We start from the raw sequence: 15,220 nt of genomic DNA, 5'->3' as shown, positions 1-15,220 counted from the left end.
TCTATCATTAACCATTTTTAACATATTCCTGCCACCAGGCTATTCTTGTGTGCCTCTTTTAAACTTGGAACAAGTTGCATTAATTTTATTTTACCTGATACAGAGCTGGACATGGTGTTAGGGCCTTTCCTTGTAAGAATATTATTTAAGTGCCTCGGATTCTATGTTCTAATTATGTTATATGAGGCAACAATACAATGACAGACTTGCCATTGTTCAGGGGTTGGTGGTGGTGGTGATAATGATTAATATGGCAGATATCACACTTAAAAACTAAAAATGAAAGCATTACAATGAAAGCCTGATTGAATAGACCAACTGGGGGAAGAGGGTGCCAGTTATTCCAAATGTCTGTTTAAGTTGAAGATTACATCATTCATTGCAACTACTTAATTTGTGTCATTTGCATCATTAACATAAGTGTAACTGCCTTGTCCAGATGCAGTAGATTTGTCCGTTATTTCAGGAGAATGTCTGGATGGAAATTTGTTCCATTGCATCCAAAGTCCACTAAGGGCAGCCGGATCCATTAAACTGAAGTTTCACTGTATTTATCTTATTTCTGATCTGGGATAGCTCCCAGAAAATTAATGCTTTCCCTCTGATTCTCTTTGACATGCCAAAGATCTAGTATGTGGGCTATAACTTTGAATTGATCCAGAGCCTTTGATACACCTGTGGAAGCTGGTTTGAAGACTGGACCTTTTTATTTATTTTTTTTACCTCTGCATTTTTTTTCTTTTCTCTTTATGGTGGAATAGCAGAAGGAAAAGTAAGATAGTTGATGTGTAATTATGTTATATATAAATAGCAAAGGCAATGAAGCAAGAAATGATAACCATGTCCTTTTTCCTGGTCCTCTGACGGCTTTGTGCAGCTTAGCCCTTTTCCCTTCTCAGCATGAGAATGATGTCCAGAGAGCCCTCAACAGTGTTTTAATTGTGCTGATTTGTCTGGCCTACTCCAACTATGCTAGACAAATCTGTATTGGGTTAGAAAGTGAATAATTTAGATTGACCTCCCAAGTTTCTTGTGGTTTTTGAACTACATTCAGACAGAGAATTGGCTTTTACTGTGAAAATGAACCACAGAGCTCATTCTACCACTTTATCTGAGTACCCAAAATGCCTTCAAAACCCCAGTGTTTTAGTAGCTATGGGTGAATCCAGACATTATCATATTTGGAGTAAACCCATTGACATCAGTGAAACTTTAATTAGCCATAACTAAGCTGTGCCCTTTATATTTTGGTTCTCTCAGCTTTTGACCCAAAAATCAATATCCTATTATTTAAATAATATTAGGCATGATGGAATAAAAATATTTTAAGAAATTTGAATTTAAGATAGATAAATGTAGGCATAAATAATGCATGTAATGTATAATAAAACCATCCTTGTCTGTTCTAAACCTAGGTACAATTATGTTATTTCTTATTTCTTCATGACCTAATTGTACCAATTCTGTTTAGAAGAAACTGTTCTAATTTCACAAAAGTAAGAAGTACTGTAATCAGTCCAGGTGAAGTCTGGCACATAGTTCAGCAATAAACCACAGTTATTCAAAGTGTATTTATGTACTCCGGCTTGTTTAAGCTCTTGTAGAAGATTTGAATGCATGTGGATATAGAAAAATATAGTCTTAGTTGATAGTCTTGTTCTAGTACTAATTGCCAGAATGTTTAAAATTACAGTCTACGTGCTTATATATTAGACTAGTGTTTCTCAACCTTGACAACTTTAAGATGTGTGGACTTGAACTCTCAGAATTCCCCAGCCAGCCATGCTGGCTGGAGAATTCTGGGAGTTGAAGTCTACACATCTTAAAGTTGTCAAGGTTGAGAGAGGTTGTATTAGACTAAAGAACTTCATCCAAAGACACTAACATTTCCACATCAGCCCCCAAGCCATATTTTTATTTACTAAAATAACTTGTAATTCACAGGTAAACAGGTCCTGGGCTTCTTGCATCCAGAGGGGGTAGGGCTAAATATTTTGGATTCCTTAAAATTTTGGAGGGGTTTAAGGGATCTACCCCTTAAAAATCCCAACACCTCTCCAGATTAAGCCAACTTTTCCTCTTTTCAGAGGCTTAAAGGGCACCCATTTTGCTTCTTAAAAAATCCCAGAAGAATATATATATTTGCCCTAACCACAACAGTGCTGTCATAGTGTCACTAGTCACTTCCCTTCAACCCTCAAGTAGGGCACAAAGAAAACGTACATTCCATAAGCTGAAAAGTTTGCCCATTCCTGTTATTGACATCTGAATGGTCTGCTCTTATTTTTATTTAAGCCGGCAGGAAGTTGCTGATTTGTTGATAATATTTGCCAGTTACTGTACAGATGTAATGTCTGGCTGATACTTAAAATCATCTCCAGCAGAGCCTGACTTAAAGAAATTATACTTAAAATTGTAAGGAAAATAAAATGAATTCAGTTGTATCAACACTATGCAGATTCTAATGGTGTTCTGGAAGGTCTTGAAAACTGGCTCTTTTCCTGGGTGTTGGAGTAGGGTAGATGTGATTCCTTTGTTGAATTTAGAGTTTGCTGTCCAGATAGATTTTTTTATATATGTTTCATCTCATACATTATATTTTACATATCGTTTGTTTTAAATTGTAAGCTGCCCAGAGTCACCTTGGAATCAAGTGGTGTCTAAATGTAATTAAATAAATGAACAAGCAGGAGGTGACAACATGGCCTTTAGACATTACATACTAACCCTGCCCATGTTGCAGCTCAGCATACTATGGGAACACAGCTACTATGTTAAATTAATTTATTTTACAATGTTTATTGACCATGCCAATCATAGAGATTCTGAGCAGTGAGTTTCCCAGTTGGGGCTTGGAATGGTGCTTGAGGCTTCTGAAGCTACGGTGGCCAGTCATCAGACATCCAGCTGCTGTAGTTATTAAACCCTCTTCCAGAGCCTGAAATGTACATCACTCAGAATAACTTCTGATTAGAGCAGCCAATAAGTCCAGTAAAAATAAAATAACATTAGAACCATTATGATTGTTTTCATTAATTAATGTGGAAAGATGAGGGTTGTGTTTCTTGTACATTCACAGAAGGTGCTAAATGTACATTCACAGAAGGTGCTAACTGAGCTTAGAGAACCACTGGTAAATTTTAAATCTAATGTATCCATTTTCTGGGCTGATGGTCCAATGTGTTTTATATATCTTCCAGTCTTAAGAACTTTGGGTCAGAAAAGTTAGCCCTATATGAAGAAGGAAATGTTGAATATTTTGTAGCTGGTTTTTTTGTGTTTGAACATTCAGCTTTACATGGTTTTAATTCTTTATAAATATTGTTCACCGCTTTTCAGTGAGATCACAAATAGATGTCTTGACATTTAACTTCATATTCTGAAGCCTACTCATTCAGCCAAACAAAGGGCCCTGAAGTTTCCCTGGGATGAGCAAATACTTTTAAGAATCACTTTGAAAAGCACCATGGCAAATAATCAAGGATTAATGGCATGCAGGAAGCTTGAAGCAGGCAATCACACAAATCATCTGAGGAGATCAAATTAACTATAAAGAGGCATTTTGTCATTCCCCAGCTCTGTTAAATGTTGTAACTACATATTTAGATTCCCCATCATGTGTATAAGAATTAAGATGTACTGGAAACAGTACAATAATTTCTCAGGAGAACAAAAAGACTTTTTTTAAAAAAAATGAAAAGGTTTGTCCAAATGAAGCATTTATCCTCACTGAAAATGCTGCTGTCCTTTTCATAAAATTCTTCTGCTGTTTTATGGAGCAGAAGGCATGACAAGGTGATTGGTAATGCCCAGAGATTTCAAAATCATTCTCCAGTTCAGCAATACTACTGTTTCTGCTGGCTGAATTACAGGTCACTGTGTGGACAGTATAGGAAAAGAAGCAGAATCTTTATTGCGGTCAATGACCAGTCCATATAGTACAGCATTCTGCTGATAGGAGGCAGAACATTCGTTTCCCAAAGAAGACTCTGATCTTAAGCAAGGGCTTGTTCTCTCTTCCTAGACAGGAGCATTTCGTTAGACGGCTCTCTGCAGGGACCAGGCCGGGGTACAAAGAGGTATTCCCAAGATTTCCCTCCATACAGTGCTCCTCTGTCCCCCAAGTTACCAAAGAATGACCATCACCCCTTGGAAGGTGAGCACAGCCTCTTTTCCCAGCCTTGCTGATATTATTCATTTAAAAAGCAGCATAGGTTGAAGCTCCTGTCCAGGAGTCTACTTCCAGCTCAGCTGTGCATTGTAGAGCTTGTCTTGACAGTGCCTTCTGCTCTTCTGTGCCAAGCAGGACTGTAGACAGTGGGCCACAGAAAGGAAGCATATTTCCTTCCTTCCTTCTAACTTCTTTGGTGGGCTCCTTCATCTATATGGTCCTCATTATCTGTGCCTAACTATGAGAACAAAAGCCATGCTATAGATCTAAATTGCTGGAACTGAGTTTCTTTGTACACTTTCTAGCAATCACCATAGCTTGAAGTAAAATATCAGCCTCTCCTGTCCCAATACAAGACGTTATTCCAGTTGTGTTCAGACAGACAAAATGCATTTTGACTCCTGCCTGTAATCAGTTCCACCACTTTTGTGAAGATGGTGGTGAATGGTCTTTTCTAGCACAGTCTTATTTTTGCTTCTCAGAGCAAGCAAGGACAAAAAGGATCTGCTTGCAAAAAGCTTCATAGGCTTCCTTTAACGGAAGATGAATGTTCCATTCCCATCTGACTTTGATGTCTTTTATGGTTTGAAAGAGAAAATTAGGTCTGCTGCCCATGACTTTTTATCACTGTGTGTTATCCATGATATCTGTATGGAACCTCTGCTTCCTATGCCCTTTGGATACCAGTTGCTGAGGACCATAACAGTGCCTTCATATTCTCGTGAGCTTCCCAGATGCATCTAAGAGTAGAAGAGGGAGCAGGATGGAACAGGACTCTGAGCTAGTTGAACCTCTTACAGAGGTTTCTTTCTCGATTAGACAAGAAAGTAAGCACTCTAAATTTTTAATGTCCTATTCTTTGAGATTCCCCGCAGCTTCTAGCAGACAAGTAATCTCCACTTGCCACTCATGGCATGTAGTCTCCTCTTAATAAAAAGGTTTCCTCCCATCTCTGAATGTATGTTGCTGTATGACTATGGGCACATTAGAGGGATGTTTTTGTGGGGGTTTTTTAAATTCAGTATTCAATTTCAACCCTTGCAGAAGCTTTGTTTCAGTTGTTTATTACATTTAAGGGCTGTGGTGAGCAGCTAAAAGTATGGATCGGGTAACAAAAGGTGAAAATACAGTAAGCCATGCAAACTCTAGGGCTGGTGCTGATTTCCATCAGTTGTATAAATCTGTGGATTCTTGTAGCTGAAACCCCCTGCATTTCTGGACTGTTGCTGTCAGGAGTTTTGATAAGCAGACACAAAGTTCATAATACAAGGGTTATCGGGAAAAGACCCGAGTGTTTTAATTTAATTCAACACTATGCCAGAACCACGCAAAAAAAATTTCTTCCTGTATGTGATCTTAGTTGCCCCACTTTTAAAAGCTATGCTAGGTAGCCTCAAATATGTTAAGTTCTGACTGCAGGCACATTCTAACATTTCTGCTTCTGAAGCAGGAGACACTCTTCTGTTGCCCGAACAGCATGTTCAGTAATGAAAAGTACCCGATTCAGAGAAGTAGGGAAGGATGCTAGAATGCCGTGTCTTGTAGGCAGCCTCACAACTTGACTTCAGAAGAATTGTGTCTTTTTTTTTTTTTTTTTGCTGGTTTCTAACAGATTTTGTGTGATTCCTTAACTATATTCTGCAAATCAGAGTATAATTCTTACATCTACTCTCTTGACTCTCCCCAGTAAATCTTAAACAGTGCCAATTTATTTAAATCAAACACAAGGTGGGTTTCAAAAATTAAAATTGTTAGAGTAGGAAATAACTTTATATTTCCGCTTCCATTTGAATGGATAATTTTCATATATACTGTCAGCATAAAAACTGCTAGCAGTTAGGAGGTTGATCTATGACCCAACCTTGTCCACATGAAAATGTCCAGATGTTTGTTTAATCTATTCAGTGCCCTAGAGTGAATCTTCTGTTTCATTATTCCATCATTGGGGTGTATTACAGGATCAAGTAAGATGTGATTTTTTTTTTTTTTAAATGTGACCTGAAGGACTCATCTCATTAGCTGAATAGTGAAGACACTCTATTGCCATTAAGTAACCAATGCATGACACTTCTTTGGGGATGTTTTAAAGATGATGCCATTGCTCAGCAGATCAAAGTCTCATACATAGAAGGTGTCAGGACCTGATGGCATACATGGTCCAGAAGCATTAATGGCACAAGTTGTTCTGGGCATCCTACATGTAGCATTGAACCAGCAGCAGCACAGAAGAAATTTCTGTTTGTGGGAATTGGGCCTGAATGTTTTGGTGCTTGGTTTAGAGCTTTTGGAGAGTTTCTTCCTTAACCTCAGTTTATATTTCTGCCAGAATGAAATGAAGAATGTGTGCCAAATAATGGTCCGTGTTTGTTCTGTCCAAGAGCTGGCACCTGACTACGAAGAAGCAGCAGGAGTTGGATAAAGGAATGTCTAGGCAGGCTCTTATTTCAATAGTAGACATGCTAGAAAGAGGAAAAAGCTGGTTTGATAGATTCACAGAAAATTCCTTATTGAGTCTTCTCAGAGAATTGTGTGGTGATAAAAGCAGAGCCAAGATTACAGGATTCGTGGTACTTTATTTTAATACAATCCTGCCATAACATGCCAAGGGAATGTTAAGATGGTCTCTTAACAAGAGAAGGCTTAGCCTTTCCGCTGCATTGACCTGGTTAAAGAAATATCAGGAGTGCTCCAGAATGAATGCACCTACTGCTTTGTATGCAGAAGAACTTCTAGGACATGAAGAAAATGACTGAACTTTGTTACGTATGATAATAACAGAGTGTTTGTTTATTTATTTATGTATTTATTTTATTAATCAAGTTTATAAGGCCGCCCATCTCACAAAAAGTGACTCTGAGCAGCATACAACTAATAAAACAATAAATATAGTAATTATTAAACATTAAAAACTATAAAAACAAACTAAAACAGAAAAGGAAAATAATAGGTGAAGGGATGTTAATAATAGAGCCACCTCACTAGTTCATCTGTCCCCTGGGGTTCCCAGGCCTGCTGACATAACTAGGTCTTGAGTGACCTTTGAAAACTCAGGAGTGATGAGGCCGATCTCATCTCTTGGGGGAGAAGATTCCACAATGTGGGCGCCACAGCAGAAAAGGCCCACCTAGGGCCTGCCAAACGAAGCTCCCTAGACGATGAAACCCACAGCATACCCACTCTGCTAGATCTAGTGGGATGGGCAGATGAAATCGGGGAGAGACAGTCCCTCAAATAACCCAGGCCCATGCTATGAAGGGCTTTAGAGGTCAACACCAGCACCAGTTTAGACTGATTAATACAATTATTTGGGGGTCGGGGGAGATTATCTCAAAGAAATTGGTACAACGTGGTGAAAATGATTCCCTCTCCCCAACTTTCTAGCTGAATAAAAGTTGCTCCATGTTGCTGACTTACCACCCTAGATGTTTGTGTATACTGCAGCACCATAGCTGTTGCTTACCTCTCTCTCACCAGTTGCTTGTGTCTTCCAGGTGAAACCTTTGTTTTGAATGACAGCCTCCCTGGTCCTTTGGAGCCTCGCTTGGACCCGATGGACTCAGCCTTGAATGCCGTCAGCGCGTCCAGTCCCATTCGGAACTCAAGGGACTTCCGCCTTCAGGGATATAGACACCTTCATCAGCCCTCCAGCCTCACTCAGTGCAGTACCTCTGCCTTGCATAGACTGAATGCTGGGGGTAAGAGGCCAATGCTCCAACCCTTCTTCTGGGAAGCAGTCCGGCTCCACCTTTCTCTTACTAATAGGGACCCCTGGCAATGCAGGGGGAGACCTTGTGAATCCTGGGTGGGGAAGCTGATACTTCTCATGCTTTCCTTTATAGCCACTTTGCTACAAATAATAAATTTCCTTTATAAACACTTTGCTACATAATCAGTTCTTGGAAAGAATTGATACTAGAAGGGCAGAAACTCTACTCCCTTCCCTGGACAGATATGTGTGGTCCAGTTGCATTTTTGGTGTGTATTTTTAAGCCATTTTTTGGTATGTATCTTATGCTTGTGTTTTTTTTGTGTATTTTTAAGCCATTTTTGTGTGTGTCTCTTTAAGCAATAATTGTTACAAAATAGAGGGTGGTTAAAGTAACATACTGTGTAATAGCTGGTCAGACCTCTCAAAGCATTAATTATCTGTTGAGCCATATAGTCTTACTGACTTTTTCACAATATGTTATCCACCAAAATATTGTCAGGGCCTGAATCCTGCCATCTTAAGTGTTTGTTATTTGATTTCTCCATTTCTGCAACACATCAAAATTCTTTTGTAGTAGTTGTTGTTGTTGTTAGTATTTTTGTAAATATCATAAACATTAGGAAGAGAAAATCAAGAAATTATGTAACAGGAAAGCATGTCCATTGGTAGGCCAAATTCAAAACTGTGTCCAGTCTATCATAGCTCAACATGTTAGCAACTCAACTAGGCAGAATGACATATGTTCCCCTCATGTCTATGTGTCTGTTCAAACATTATGCCTGCAATATATTTTGGGTTCAAAATGAGATGGATTCAAAGGGCCCACTCACTAATGCTTTGAAGAACATTTCCATTGCTACTGTTGTTAAGATTTCTGAAAAGGAGTGCTGATGACCCATATGCCAAATCTTTATCAAATGTTCCTTTACATCCGCTGACCCATTTTGAAAATACACAACCTTTGTTCAGTGTTCTCTGGGAAATGGGTGTTTTAATCAAGTCTTGGCCAAGGAAGGGAGCACAGTTTCTGCCTTTCTAGTATCAGTTCTTTCAAAGAATTGATTATGTAGCAAAGTGTTTATAAAGTTGGTGATGTTGGACATTTCCTTTGGCTTTAGTTAGAGTATGTTCTTTTGGAAAAATATATCTTGGTTATGACATTTTGGAAACATTAACAGAAAGCTTCATGCAGTAGAAGATTGAGGGGAAAACCCTAATTCTGTTTATATTTGCTTCTCCCTTGTGCTGGCAAGAAGTGGCTTTCCTATTGTCCCTCTAGAAGCATTTGGTACAAATAATTCATTAAATTTGACAGAGTGGTTTGTTATTTTTAAAAAATATCACCAGAAACATTTCAATGACATGGATCCCTAAGCTTCTGCAGCACCAGAATTTATTTGATTTTTTTCATTGTGCCCTCAGGCTCCGACAGATACCTGAGCTCTCGAGACACTTCACGGTTGGGTACCCGGGACCCCTCCGCTTGGACGGTGGAAGATGTCATGCAGTTTGTAAGAGAAGCTGACCCTCAGCTGGGACCCCATGCAGATCTCTTCCGAAAACATGTAAATATGACTTCAGGGACATCAGACTTGGCCTGGGTAGAACTTTCACCCTGATGGAAGGGCTGCCACCCAACATATGGTTCTGCTGATGAGGCAGTTTTTAACACACTATTAATAATTCTATAGTATTTCCTTCCCTCTCAGAAAGTCAATATCTATCAATGTCACAAGAGGCAAAGCTTCGGTAACTTCTCATAGTAAACACGATTATTCTGGCAACAAAGGGATGGATGTATCTCGCCATCAATGGTAGCATAGGAATTGAAGCAGAGAAATGGACTAGTACAATGCAGATGTAAATAGCTGCTGTTCCCATGGGCTTTATTTATTATGAAAAGGTTGGAGTCTGATTTTAAAGACTTTCTCCAAGTAGCTAAGAAAGATGTAGCAAAGAAAGAAGCCAAACCCTAAGCCTCTAATCTCCATGTAAAAGTTATACAAATGAAGGGGTTTTGATGGGTGTCACTCATTATGTCAGGCCATCTGGAAGAAATTTCTTTTTCTGTGCAACTGATGTTGCAAAGTTAGGTAGCCCTGTCATGTATTATCTCTGATCAGCAATTGCCCTAAACCAGCCTTGTTTTACTTCCGACACACAATAAACATAGTTTTTTCTACTCTATGTCTACAGGAGATTGATGGCAAGGCCTTGCTTTTGTTGCGTAGTGACATGATGATGAAGTACATGGGCTTGAAACTGGGGCCAGCGCTGAAACTCACCTACCATATTGATAAGTTGAAACAGGGCAAGTTCTGAAAAAGACTCTTCCTGGCACAAGCATGGCCCTCTCAGCTCTCCATGAAGGCACGCAACGTGTGCCTCCCTTCTGCAGCCACCGCATCACAGAATTACTAGGACACCTTTCCTACTCAGCAGAAGAAAGGTGATATCCTGCAGGAGGACGGTCCTAGGCACCCTGAACCGTCATATGAAGCTTCAGATAGATTCTCACAAAGGGATGGATGTTTCTTCAGCTCTCTGCTGGTGGCATCTGGGACCATATCTGGCAGAGGCAGTGAGGCCTCCTGTGTGTGGAGCTCTGGCAGAGCCACCCATGCATTAGACTCGGCTGTTTGGCCCTTCTTTTTTAATTGCGCCATGTTCCTTTGCTGCTCTCCTTGAGAAGCCTCTTCATGCAATATGAGGAGGATGTCAAGAGGTCACTTTTCTGTGCCATACAGAAGAAACTGATAAGAAGAAGCCAACTGATTAGGACAAGCAGCTGCTGCTCTCCAGATGGTTCACTCCCTTGGGTGCAAGGGCAGGGTGGGAGTTTTGGCAGAAGCCATATTCTGTGAGCCGTACTACCTGCCTACAGATCGCTCTTCTCACTTCTCACTTGGTGCTGTTAACCTCTTCCTGAATTGAGGACTCAAGCTGGCTTCCCCCCGCTCCCCCCACGTTGCTGGCTGATGGGCAGACAATTCTAATATTTATTTGGAACAAAGAATGGAGGATAACCAGTAGTCACCACGAGTGGCTCTGTGTTTGTGTTATCCACTATTCCAGCACTACAAGTGAGCCGGGAGGATGGGAAGTGTGTGGTCCTGTACTGAAGTGGCACAAGGCATACAACTAAGCAACCTCCCCCCCCACTCCTGTCCCCAAGCTTGAAAGTTTTCTTTTCTACTTGCTATTGAGATGGCAACTATTTTAACGTTTTTCCTGGGGGAATTACACGTCTCCTATTCTACAGTGGTACCATTTAAAACACCCTCCACTTCAACCTGGCAGAGCTTCCTTGATAGCTACCTGGCAGGCACGTGGGACAGCAGAGAGACGCGGAAATAGGCTTTTTTTTATGTCTCTCTGCCAATCCCAGTAGGGAAACCTGAATTGTTTTGTTTATGTGTATTCTGGAAAATGATTAATGTATTTATTTTTTATGGCACTTGAGTGGTGGCCCTCATTGTCCTGTAGTTAGAGGGGTTTTGCTGCTGGCAGATGAGAATAGGAGAAGGAGGTAATTACCTGGTGACCCACCGCTCTGCTTTTCTCCAGGTCCTCCACTGAAGTGTGCTTTGTGTCTGGAAAGCAAGCGTGTGATACTTTTTTATTCCTCCAGAATAACCATAGCAGCTTGTCCTTGGGTTGCAGACAAATGAATGCTGAGACGGTTGCCCATTGCCTGCCCCTGGTTCCTGAACTGGGGGGTGGGGCGGGCAAAGGTACAAGCCCTTCACAGGCGTTTCTTTCTGCCCAAGTTACGTATCCTGCTGCTCCTTCCTGTGGATGGTTCTTTCTCTCCGAGACGCTTGTGGAAGAGGAGCTCCGCAGACCAGGCCAGAAGGCAAGGCGAGAGGGCTTCTAAAACAAGGAATGAAAATTCACAGGCAATAACCCAGTTCCAGAAAGGAGGATCCAGCAATGACTGCAACGTGCTGGAATGGTGCAACTTGGCTACCATCTTGGTTGTCTAGTTTAGCCCCCTGGGGCAGGCCACCTGTTTCTGCTATTACTGCCTGGTTGCAGAATACCATTGCTGTAAGCACTGCCTACGGCAGGTAGCAGGAAGAATCCTGCCAATATTCTTTTCTGCACTTACTCTGTTGATTTTGTTTATAAATAAACTTAAAAAAAAAGATGAGTGGTTTCCTCTTGGCTTGGTTACTCACAGGACACTAAATGCAGGCATTCCAAGATCTGAGTTCATAACGCAGCCCAAAGCAAGGTCAAGTTGCCTCAAGTTGCCTCAGTAAGCCAGTAATTTTGGGAAACAATTTTACTTACGTAATCTCATAATCTTAGATTGGTGGGGATTACTCCTTTGCGCTTTCACCCCATGATCTGTTAGGCCATGCAAGGTAAATAACTTCTATTTAGAATAGGGAAAAGAATAAGAATTATCTTTGAGGAGATTTTTTAAATAGGAACAGAGCAGATTCTGAGTTTGGCTGCAAACTAATATGCCTTATATGAAGAGAGAACATGGACCGTTGGGGAAAGTATGCAAGGGAGGCCTGATCATATCTCTCTCTGTGCCAGCCCATTTTAGTGTCCATGCCTGGATCGTGCATGCTGACATTCACATACATGACCCATTTGTACAGGTAGTCCCAAGGTTAAGAATGCTTGGTTTACAGATGACCTATAGTTAAGAACGAAGCCTATTGTAGCAAAATTTGAGTTAAATACACAATGGTTTGAGTTCATTACCCAATACTACTTATACAATAATACTATTCCAGCCTACATACAAATTTGACTTAAGGACAGGCCATGGGAACAGAACTCCTTAAACTGGGGACTACCTGTACATTAAAAAATTTAAATCTAGTCAAGGCTGTCCAACATTTCAACCAAGTGTTTCATTTTAACAAAACTTCCAATTATTCCTTTGAAGCTGTTTCATAAAGCAATAGGGCCCCGCTCACTTCTTGGATGGAAGTGAAGCAGCCGTATTGCTTGGCTTCAGCTGTTTCAGACTTCTTAGATGTTGCACGGCTGGAGAAGGCTGAGAGGGGGGCCCTTTCCTGCAGTGTTGGCTGAAGGATCTCCCAGGTTGGGTGGCGCCACCAGGAGCTGCAAGGAATCTACAGCATAGCCTGCCAGCCCAAAGTCCCATGGCATGTAAAGGGTCTCTCAGCCTGGGCAGTTCTGACACAGGCTTTGAGGAATTCTCAGGTCTGTTTGACCAGTTGAAAGAGGCCAACAGTGCAGAAAAAGCTTTCATCTCTCTGGGCTTTCCTAGCTTCTAAGCTGGCTTGTGGTTGTGGACCATCCCGTCACAAAAGAAGCACATTGGGGGAAAAAGACCATTTGTGAGTGCTGCAGGAGAAGGCTGAGGGAATCCTTCCCCTCCCCCCGCTCCAGCAATGGCCCAAGTGCTTCTCAGGTCAGCAGCACTGAAGGCCCCTAAGCTAGAACTTTGGCACATACTGCGGTTCTTCAAAGCAGGTTAGCTCTAACAAAGGCTGTGAGCAACCTTGAAGTCACCCAACATGGAAACTCTTCAGCCATGCTTTATGGGGACAAGTCAGGTGTCCAATTCTGCAGATAAATCATCTCCATGGCCCAAATTATTTTATTTTGCATAGGCCTAACGTATAGCACCCCTCACATAATGCAAGAAGTGTGTGCTGCTCTTGCAAATATTTAAGTGATGAGCTACCTGACTAGTCTAGAGATACCAACTGAAGCTGACTGCTCATATTATGACTTTGCTCAGTCTGATTCTCTGTAAGTAAACATTGACTTGACCTGTGAGAATAAAAAGCAGAACCAATTTGTAGCACGGGTTTGGTTTACATTGTTTACCACCTAAAGGAATACCAATCTTCCATAGTTGTTTCAGTAGTAACAACTATTACTTTCCAAGGTTCTAGTATCTATGTTTTCACCCCTGAGAAATGTTTTGTTTAGCAAGGTCAGACTGGAGCCAATGAAGGATATCTTTTTATATGGGGAAATATTGCCTAACCATGCTGTCCACTCTGGGTTCAAATGAATATGTTAGAATTGTCGCAAGAACATCTATGACCTCACAATTTAAACTCTAAGACTTGGAATATATGCCTGAGAAATAGCATGGTTAGCTGCAGCACAACTTTTGAACAAGCCTGGAGTTTTAAGAACGATATGAGAACCAACTCCTTGTATGGTAACATGATTTTTAAGGATGCAAAACTGAGGGTGGGACAAGAACATTAGTGCTGGATGGAGTGTCAACAAATGAATTGTGCTACAAGCTTAGTAATAGAAACACTAAAGACTTTGTGTTCATTTTGGCCATTTATTTAGGCCATTTCAAATGCTTTGACTTTTACCTATATAGCCCTAGCCTAGTGAAAATGCTGCTCTGGCACATGGACATGATGAAGCATGGTAGACAAGGAGTGAACACAAGGCAGGTAGAGCCAGTGGGTGACTTGCAGCAGAACAATGATTTGTCATTCCCAATATCTTAACAATGGCAGCAAAGGAAAGACTTCTCCACCTAGCCCAAATGATTTTGGTGAAATTAAGAAAGAGGAGAAGGAGAAGGAGATGGGAAAGAACATCCAAGTAGATGCACATATGGAAGGATAGTAACTTCAGTTCCAATATGCAAAACCAATTCCTGAATTCATAATGTTTCAATCACTTTTACAGTGCGAGCTGGTAGATCTCAAGGTTCTAGTAAAGGACAGAATAAACACACAAGCTGGAATTACGCCCATAGCTATTACAGATGGGACAAAATTATTGTAGATAGCCCTGCTAGATTACTGAGGCACCAGAAACACCTGGGAGAGCACTGTAAGTGCAAGTAATATCTCTTGAGGAAAGAAGTTGTTTCATCCTGAAGAAACTTCTCAGGGGAAGGGTGGAAAACTGCAATAGAATATTCACTGACAAAATGAGTAATTAAGTCATTACATAAATCTAACAGAATGCTATAAACCTTTATTATATGATCTAGCAAGGCAATTCTCATTGTAAGCTCTCGTAACCTACTGTTTGGGAGATGGTTGCTAAGTAACACCGTCAGCAATCTCCTAGGGCCAAATCACAATTAACAGCCCCCAATCTCCTAAGTGTCAGAATTCTTTGTGGGTTGTTTCCCCCATAAGCTTTGACCCCCATACAAAGATGTTATGCACCTGAACATTGGTAGGAGCAAAATTCTGTTTCTACTTCACAGAAGCAAAGAAAGGAGAGTTCATTTTTGAATCATGTACTACTGATACCATCACACAAGACCAATGTAGAACAACATAACCTGCACTTCTGTTCTCCAGCTGTCAACCACTGAGAAATACAGCCAAATGCAAATCTTTCTTTAAGGTCTGAAA

General features: G+C 40.8%; 1 protein-coding gene across 4 annotated transcripts in view; it reads left to right on the top strand.

Annotated features, from left to right (window-relative positions):
- Positions 1–12,027, top strand: part of SCMH1 (Scm polycomb group protein homolog 1) — a 47,402-nt gene extending 35,375 nt beyond the window's left edge. For 3 of the 4 annotated variants that reach the window (XM_088140045.1, XM_088140046.1, XM_007430923.4), the window contains 4 exons: positions 4,025–4,156; positions 7,663–7,866; positions 9,303–9,445; positions 10,077–12,027. In XM_088140045.1, the coding sequence (XP_087996171.1) occupies positions 4,025–4,156; positions 7,663–7,866; positions 9,303–9,445; positions 10,077–10,202 (605 nt within the window). In that variant the 3' untranslated portion in view covers positions 10,203–12,027. The remainder of the gene's footprint in view (positions 1–4,024; positions 4,157–7,662; positions 7,867–9,302; positions 9,446–10,076) is intronic. The other variant, XM_088140047.1, reaches the window with a different exon arrangement.
- The last annotated feature ends 3,193 nt before the right edge of the window (positions 12,028–15,220 follow it).

Source organism: Python bivittatus, unplaced genomic scaffold (assembly GCF_059951505.1).
Source record: "Python bivittatus isolate LINGU-HERP-01145 unplaced genomic scaffold, Pbiv_v1 ctg000310_np1212, whole genome shotgun sequence".
Classification (NCBI taxonomy): Eukaryota; Metazoa; Chordata; class Lepidosauria; order Squamata; family Pythonidae; genus Python; species Python bivittatus.
Note: the sequence above shows the minus strand (reverse complement) of the source record. Positions and strands in the feature narration are given on the sequence as shown.